The 8452-nt window shown below is 58.0% G+C and overlaps 1 protein-coding gene and 1 non-coding gene across 4 annotated transcripts in view; both read left to right on the forward strand.

The window, feature by feature from the left end:
* Positions 1 to 2827, forward strand: part of PTPRN2 (protein tyrosine phosphatase receptor type N2) — a 519553-nt gene extending 516726 nt beyond the window's left edge. For all 3 annotated transcript variants that reach the window (XM_074366632.1, XM_074366633.1, XM_045522614.2), the window contains one exon: positions 1216 to 2827. In XM_074366632.1, coding sequence (XP_074222733.1) covers positions 1216 to 1287 — 72 coding nt within the window. In that variant the 3' untranslated portion in view covers positions 1288 to 2827. The remainder of the gene's footprint in view (positions 1 to 1215) is intronic.
* A 5339-nt stretch (positions 2828 to 8166) lies between these two features.
* Positions 8167 to 8239, forward strand: TRNAG-ACC (transfer RNA glycine (anticodon ACC)). The gene has a single exon. It is a non-coding gene; the product is annotated as a tRNA-Gly (tRNA).
* Positions 8240 to 8452: the final 213 nt, after the last annotated feature.

Below are 8452 nucleotides of genomic sequence, written 5' to 3' on the forward strand. Positions count from 1 at the left end.
TGACAGCAGGACCAAGCGCCAGCCCCTGGAGGGGAGGGGAGGGACCGTCCCCCTGGGAACTCGGTGCTGGAAGGTGCCGGACACACGTGGACGTGCCTCCCACAGCCCCAGTCTGGACGCAGTCACTGCGGGCGGCGCCGGAAGGTCTCCGTGGGGGTTTCCAGGACGTCCGTGGGAGGCTGGTGGCCACGAAAAGAGGCTCCACATTGGAACCGAGCAGACCCTCCCTCCAGTGTCAGGTCAAAGGGGACACTAGTGAGAAACGCTTTTGCCCCAAAGTGAGCGTTAAGTTAGGTTGACTTTCTGCCGTTTCGACCGGAGCTGTTTCTACTTTCTGTGACGTGCTGGCCAAGGTGGAGATTAAGCATTCGTGTCCCAGCCCGCTTAGGACTTGAACTGCCAAGTGTTCAAGCCTTGGCAGGGCTTTCCCCGAGCTAAATCCTTGACCGGGTGGGAGTTCACATCACTTATCTTTGTGACTTCCCTGGCGTGATTGGGAAGTGCCTGATGAGCTGCTTTCAAGTTTTTGGCACAGAGTTTGGGCGCACGGGGGGCTCGGCGGGGGAGGGTGGGCTCGCCCTCCGTCTGCTGAGCCCCAGTCTCCTGGGGGTGGGCAGTCCCTCCTTTCTCCCCAACAGTCTTGGCAGGTGTCAGCTGCACGAGAGGCGTGCCCCGTGCTGGGTGCACCTATGTCTGTGGACACGTGTGTGCGCCCACGTCTTAGGTTGGACAGTGGTGGGTGCCGTGAGGTTTCTGGGCAGACGGAACTGAGCGGGGTGGGGCTGGGTGATGGGTGGGTTTCCAGAGCAAGGACAACACCACCCCTTATGTTTCTGGGTGGGAAGGATGGGAAGCCCCGAGGGGTGCTGCTGTGGCTGTCTCCACGGGCAGTTTAGACGCGCGATGGCGCCATCCAGCCCCATCCGTCAGGAGATCCACGAGCTCAGGGGTGGAGTCAGAAGGAGCCGAGCAGGCCCTGGAGCCTCGGGCACCGTCTCCCTGCTGGTGTTTCTGTCGGCAGCGCCTCCCAGTGGTAAGAGCTGAGGCTCCCCAGCGTGAGCAGCCGTGTCTCGCCCTGCAGACCAGTGCCTCTCTCTCCACGGAAGTCTGCGAGCGTCCCTTCTGTCCTGGACGGTTTCTTTCTGCAAAATAGCGCTTGGAGCTCAGGGCTCGAGTGAAGGGACGCCCGCTCACATCTCCTTCCTTTGTCTCCAGGAGCAGTTCGAGTTCGCGCTGACGGCGGTGGCCGAGGAGGTGAACGCCATCCTCCAAGCCTTTCCCCAGTGAGCGTGTTTCCCGGGGCCTCGGAGGAGCCCCGGCCCGGGCGCTGCCGCCGTCGGGACCGAGGACGACTCGGCTTTGTCTCCTGGAGCGGCTGCCCGGTGGTCGGCCCTGAGGCCCTGCGGTCTGCGCTGTTCAGCAGTTAAAATGTGTATTTTTGTTCAGCCAAACAGTACTAAACAGAGGTCTGTGGGAACATGCAGTTACGGGGCGGTCGGTTCATCTACTTTCACTCTCTTGGAAAAAAGGTTTATTTTTCCTCAAAGCGCACCTTTCATTCCTTGCTGCAAACCCTGTCGTCCTGACGACGCAGTGACCCGCGCAGCCAGGACGGCCCCCAGAAGAGAGCTGGCTCGTGATCGGAACTTTCTGAAGGAGCTTCCGCCACGCGGGGAGAGGCCCAGGGCAGCTGGCCGGGCCCCCGGCCGCAGGCTCTGTCTTCATGACGGTCCCTCGCGGGGAGAAACCAGCAGCTGGGACGTGCGGGCCGGACGGGCGGGAAGCTGCCCCTCTGCAGCTTGGGGGCAGGCGACAGGGGAACCACCCCCGCACTTGGTTCAACCCAGGCTGCTCGACACCCCCCAGGCACGGCTGACAGCCCCCCCCTCAACCGCCCACCCCGGGTGGGCGGGGACCCCGGAGGGCAAGTGCCATCCCACTGGAGCACCTGCTTCCCGGCCCCCCGCCCCCGAGACGCCTCGCCTGGGCAAGGCGGGGGGTGGCTTCCAATCTCCAGACATGGTTTTAACTTATAATAGGGATTTGCACTTTGCAAAATCAAGTGCAGCTAGTGAGCGCTCTCCTGCAGGCTAACCCAGATCAGGGAGGGCTGGGAGGAGCACGTAGTGAGCCCCCGGCAGGCACGTGTGGCCCCTCGCAGGGGCAGCGGGCGCCTTGCTGGCATCCAGAGAAGACAGGTTGCTTTCCCCACAGGAGGAACACAGGGATCACAGCAACTGGAGAAAAGTGACCGCCCTGGGCTCCTGCCAGGGCTCATCAGACCCCTGGCCCTTAGGTCGCCCACTTGTCTGACATCACGCAGACACCAGCGTCTGGAGAGAGTTTGCATTTGCCAAAAAGCACTTGTGCACCAAATTTGCCAGCGCCCCCAGCAACAGGAGAGTTTCATTAAAGCGAGGGCGATGACGTGGAGGGAGGTGTGCAGGCAGCTCTGCGGGCTGCCGGTCTCGGGAGTAAAACCTGCCCTGGTACCTTGTCCTTCCAGGCTGACACACCACGCCTCCGTCTTAAACAGATGTTGCAGCTCAGAGAGCAGCAGACCAGGGAACGTGGCTGGCTGAGTGGGGAGAAAGATGCCAAAACATTGTCTGTGTCCTTAACGGTGTTGTCGTGTAAATCTGCTTTAACATAGCTCTGATTTCTCTCCCAAAGCTGTTTCTCTATCGGGAACCTAATGATTAATAGGAAATAACTATTACCTGAATATAGGAGCGTAGACCTGCCTGTGGCTTCTGACATTTTTGTTTCCTCGGTGTGAGACACGTGACTGTATTTAACTGTGTTTGATTAAACGTCTGATTTCACACTTGAATGGTCTTCATTTGGGAGGAGAGCAGGGTCTTTCCCCGTCCATCCTCCGTTCCTCGAAGGCGGGCGTTCGACCGAGGCCGCAAGGTGAGCGCACCGTAGGGCTCTCTGCCGAGGTGCTGCTTTATTCGCAGGGCTGGCTGTTTGCTAAGGGCCAGAGTGTCAGGCGTCACTGAGATTTTATTCATTAAAAAGTGATTAAACAGTCTCAGTCAAAAGCTGAGGAGCGGTGTGCGCTCTGAGCACGGCCTGTGCCCTGTCCTCACACCCAGTGAGTGTCTGGGGAACCCCGCGGCGGCCCCCTCCTTCCTGCCCGCGGTGGAGGGGGCGCCCCACCACCTCGCCGAGAAACAAGCCGGCCTCAAAGCTGGCGCTCACACCAGGAGCATTTAAACCCCGGCGAGGGGCGGCCCTGCTGGGCGTGAGGCAATGGTGTCCCTCTCGTCCTGCTGGCCCATGTCAGCAGGCAGGGGCAAGACTCGGTGGCCTGTGGTGTCCACAAGCGTGTCAGTGTTCATTTCTGCAGAAATCAGCCCCTCCGTCTCACCAGACAGTCGTCCACTCACATTCCAGCAGCTCCGTCTCGCCCAGCACCTCCTGTCCCGAGTTTGCTTCGGGTCAGGATCCTGCCCGGCAGCCGTGAAGCATCTGCTTTCCGTGTGCCACAAAGTTACTCTCACTGACGTTTCACGTGCGCACGTAGCGATAGGTGGCGCGTCTCGTGAGAAACACGTGTCAGAATCTGCAGGCGGCAGACTGGGGAGCTGCGAGATTCCCTTCCTTCTGGGAATATTTAGGAACACTGGACCAAAGGCACTTTTAAAATGTAGTGCGTAGCCAGCTCTGAAGACAGAGAGGTAAAGACGGGGGTCGGTGTGGGCAGAGCCGATGCCGAGCCCGGCGTGGGTGCGGCCGGTCCCTGGCGTGTCCACCCGGAGCCCACAGCCCACTCTCTGAAGCGATGGACAGAGGCGTGCTTAGTTTGTTATGAGATTTGCACACAGCCTGCACCAGTGAAAACACACACACCGTCCTCCCCCACGTAGCTCGTGGGTTCTCACAGGAGGCTTGCTCTGGTCTTGGGGGATTCCTGCGGCTGCAGCCAGCCTGCGGCTGCGGCTGGGGAACAGCTGTGGCCTCGGTGTGGACATGGGTCAGTGTTTGCGCCTCGACAGGGGACGTGGGTCAGGACTTCCCTGGCTCATCCGTGGGGCACGCGCTTCTCTGCCGAGTCAGACGGTGGCTTCCGGGCTCTGGAGGAAGCTGCTGTGTGCTGTTCAGATGCGAAGCCCTCGCTTTCAGGGTGAATCAGTATCGTTGGCGTCTCCGCCTCTTCCTACAGTCTGGCCAACCAACAAGACAAAAACAAAGCCTTGACTTGCCGTGTTTGCTGATTTCTGTGACGGGAACACACCACCGTGAAGGGCTTCAGTGTGGACGCGGCAGGTGAAAATGATGAGAGTAAGATGGCGTGAGATCAATCAGGGAGCTCTAAGTTTTGAGTATTTATTACCTGTGTATCAATCTGTCAGGTCACACGATTTAATTTTTAATAGTGGCTGTATTAATAACCAGCCCATAAAATTCCTAAAAAATTAACCATCTGCTCCTGCGAGTGGGCACGAGCCAGCGGGGATGCGCCTCTGCCTTGGGGCCACACAGTGAGGAAGGGAGGAGTTTGGAGGGCGGCAGGTGCAGCCGTCCAGCTGGAAGGAGACGGGTGCTGTCTGCCGGGGTGGGTCTGGGTCCCCCACCCACGTGGCGCAGGGAATCCTCCATGAAAAGCGCTTAGCGTCTGCTCCGCCCCAGTGAAACCCTGAGGTCCCAGCGTCAGCAGAGGCAATCCACCCAGATGAACCACGTGCAGCCCACAGAGAAGACACCCCCACGAGGCTCAGCCGGTGCAGTCCGTGTATTTTACTGGACGGTGTACACGGATGCGCGCACACTAAGACGCTTTATTTTTTTCTTATGAAATTAACTTCGTACTTGTGAAAAGTGGGTTTGCCCGCGGCCCCGAGCGCTCAGCCATCTCCCCCTTCTCGCTCTCAATTGTGTGCGTGAAGCCATCACACTTGTCCCACGGGGACTGCCGGCAATATTATATGTAATCTGTGCTGTGTGCTTTATTAATCAAGTAGAACGCTAATAAAAAACCTTCATAATTAGTGGAATAGGCATTAACTCAAAGATGTTTATTGGAATAGAAAATGAGAATTTGATTACACCTTTGTTCCCAAACAATGGCTGGTTTTCATTTTATTCTGGATATTTGCTTTGAAGCTGGTCTTAGCCATTTCAGTTGCTCCGTTTATGAGACAAACCATATGGTGGGTGTCGTTTGTCTTCTGAGCTGAGCGCGGTTGGTGAATACTGCCGCGGGTTTCTGGACGGCGCTCTGGGAACCAGGCCCTCTCTCCCTCCTGGAGCGGGAGCGAGCGGTGCCACCACGGGGCTGGCACCCTTCCGGGCCATGTGACTGTTCCTGTGTGATGGGTCAGGCCGTGGTGGACACTCAGTCCAGGGGCTGGTGGGGGCAGTGCTGCGGAACCACTCACAGGTACCTGGACGGATCTGAGACGGGCCTGGGGACGCTGAGCCTCGCGGGCTGGCTTCCGGCTCCAAAAGAAGCCTGGTCTCCAGAGAGGCCGTCTCAGGCAGGGGGAGGTCGGTTCTTAGGATGAAAAGAGACAGGATGGAAACACATGAAGGAGCAGGCGCCTCCGTCTCTCCCACGTCTGTGTCTGAGCCTGACTTCCGCGCCCCGCTGGGCTCGCCCTGCCTCTGCCTGCGCACCTCTGTGTGCAATCCGCCCGCCTCTCTGTCCCTCTGTCCTGCGTCCATCTCTCTGTCTTTATCTCGCTCTCTCCTCCCTCCGGGGGTGTCTGCTCTGAAGGAGGAGCATACACAGAAGTCTCATGGCTTGGAATGGCACGGCTTCTAATTCCAAAACGTCTTTTGGAAGCTTCCGCTCTTCCCAGGGGTGGGAGGGGCCGATTCCAGGGCCCAGTGTACTCAGTCGGGGTCGCTCTGGGAGGAGCTGGGAATCTGGATGTTTAACAAGCACCAGCAGGAGTGTTCGGACCGTGGTTTGGAGAGACCCTCGGCCTCGGGCTTAGGCGGTAGCACGGGTGCACAGAGTGCAAGGGGAGGGGACCAGGGCAGCGGTCCTCACTCCGCCTCTTCCCTTCCCTGACCTCCTCTGCTGTGTTCATCTTTGCAAACTGCTCCAAATTCTATTTTGGAACAAGGTAGAAGACAAAAACAGCAGCTTGAGGCAACGTCCATCACACAGAGAACTCGTGCCCCGGAGACCACCTGAGCCCCGTGTCTGCTGACTGACCTGAAGGGACCCCTTTGCCCAGAGCGGACCTCGCATCGAAGTCCCGCCCTCAGACCACAAGGGCTGGGGAGTGGAGGTAACCGTCAGACAGACGCGGCTTGAGTCCTTGCTGTGCAGTCCTCAGGGGCCACCCGCCCCACATGGTCTCGTGCAACTCAGTCATCCCCCTGAGGCCCAGGTCTGCATCCTGCCAGCCTCTGTGGCGTCTAGCCACGGTCTCAAACCCAAAGAGGCCATAGCCAGCCCTGGTGGCCCCGCTCTGTCCTCCCATTTCCATGGTGGCAGCTGCAACCTGCAGATGCCCGAGCAGACCAGCGGGGTCATGGTGGCCCCTCTTCCTCTTATGCTTCACACCCCACCCGGGACCCAGCCCCAGCACCCCTGCAGCTCCCCCCTAAACTCAAGCCACCGCTCCGTCCCAGATCACCGCTCGGCCTTGACAGTCTCTGCTGCCGCCTCAGCCCCTGTCAGCTCCGCACGCGGGGGGCGAGGGGCCCAGCAAAGCCAGGCATCTCCTCCCCTCCTCTTTCCCTCCTGAACGTCAGGGGAGGGAGTCAGGCAGGGACGTGCCAGGTGGCAGGGCCGCGGGGCCCAGAGGGTACTTGGAGACCACAAGGAGGCCGGGGTCGGAGGACAGGCGTCTGCATGGGGGGAGCCCAGGGAAGGGCGTCCCGGCCGAGTGAGCTTGTAAACTGAGTCCCTGCACCTGCCGCCCTCACCTGCGCTGTGGACAGACCTGCTCGGGGCAGGGCGGGCCGCACCCGGCCCCAGCCCCCGGCCTCGGAGCCCTGACGTGTGGCCGTAACTCAGCTTTAGGCGTCCGCTGTGTCCTGTGAGCAGAGCAACGCCTGCCACGTGCAGGGCCCGGGGGGACTTGCTCCTGGAGACAGAGCAGCGACGACAGGCGCAGGGGAGACCTGCTCTGTGAATGAACCTGCTCAGCAGTGTGTGTGTCTCAGATTTTAATCTTGTTCTTACTAAGTTGCATAAAAATTCGATTCTTTTTCTTATATTGAAATCAAACTTCACTAAACATACAGAAGCCTGTGACCATTTTAGGTGATTCTAAGACCCACTGCGTCAATAGGCCTCCTCGCGACACCGCAGGCCTGGTCCACGCAGGCTGGTGAAGGTGGGAGGCCAACAGCAGAAGCCCACAGCCCAGCTGTTTACGCATCGAAATCTTTGAAACAAAAGGTCAGGAAGGTGGCGGCCCCAGCCTACCGAGGGAGCGGCTGGTGGAGGAGAACCCGGCCCCACGAGACGGTGTGCAGCCCAGGTCGGGGGGCTGTTGGTTTCCAGACTCCGGGCTCCCGTGAAAGGGGGAGACGTACCACAGCCTCTAAAACGAAGCAAAGGGAAGTGAAGCTTGACGACAAGGGAAGCTTTATTCGCAGAGGAGGTTCAGGCAAAAGCCAAAATGACTGCATCTTCCGCACGGCTCAGCAGACCTCGATTTCAGCACCAGGACCCAAAGGGGCAGGAGCTTTTTCGGTGGGAGACAGAAGTAGCTTTAAAGGTCAGCCTTCAAATTTAATTTTAACCAAAGTATGAATCCAAAATTGTTTTCTTTGATCCAAACTAAAGGCCGAGTCCACAAACCTCGGCAAGTTTGGAAGAAGCCCACGCTCTGGTCGCCCTCTGGCCTCCCCCAGGCCCAGCTCCCCGCCACCGCCCCAGGAAGACACAGGTCACAGCTCCCTGCGCAGCGAGTGCGGAGGGGCGGGAGCGTGGAGCCAGCACAGGGACGCAAGGAGGCAGCGGCCGTCGGGCAGCCTTGGGGGCGGGCACTTACGTGACCAGTAAGAGAGCCACCTGTGGAACTTCAGGGGGAACGTTACATGCTTTGGGGCTCAGAAGAAATTCATAAAAATGTGAATGATAACATAAGGCAGGATATAACAACCAGATGATAACAAAATTATTATTTCTATACGATCGTTTGGTGTCCAAGTATAAAGTTAAACAAATTCATGCACAAGAATTTTCAGAAGGGAGGGTATAGCTCAGTGGTAGAGTGTGTGCTTACCATGCTCAAGGTCCTGGGTTCAATCGCCAGTGCCTCCATTAAAAATAACAATAATTAATAAATAAGCCTAATTCCTCCCCCTTCAAAAAAAACTGTAAAAATTTTTTTTAAGAGTTTACAATGATTTGCCTGTACTTAGAACAATTCTGCCTCGGGGACACATCTCAACTTTTGAGAATGAATTAAAAGCTGAACGTTAACTTCATAGTTCCTCAATTCCACAAACAGGAAACAGTCCAGACTGACATCCA

The sequence above is a fragment of the Camelus bactrianus genome, chromosome 7 (genome assembly GCF_048773025.1).
Source record: "Camelus bactrianus isolate YW-2024 breed Bactrian camel chromosome 7, ASM4877302v1, whole genome shotgun sequence".
NCBI classification, from domain to species: Eukaryota; Metazoa; Chordata; class Mammalia; order Artiodactyla; family Camelidae; genus Camelus; species Camelus bactrianus.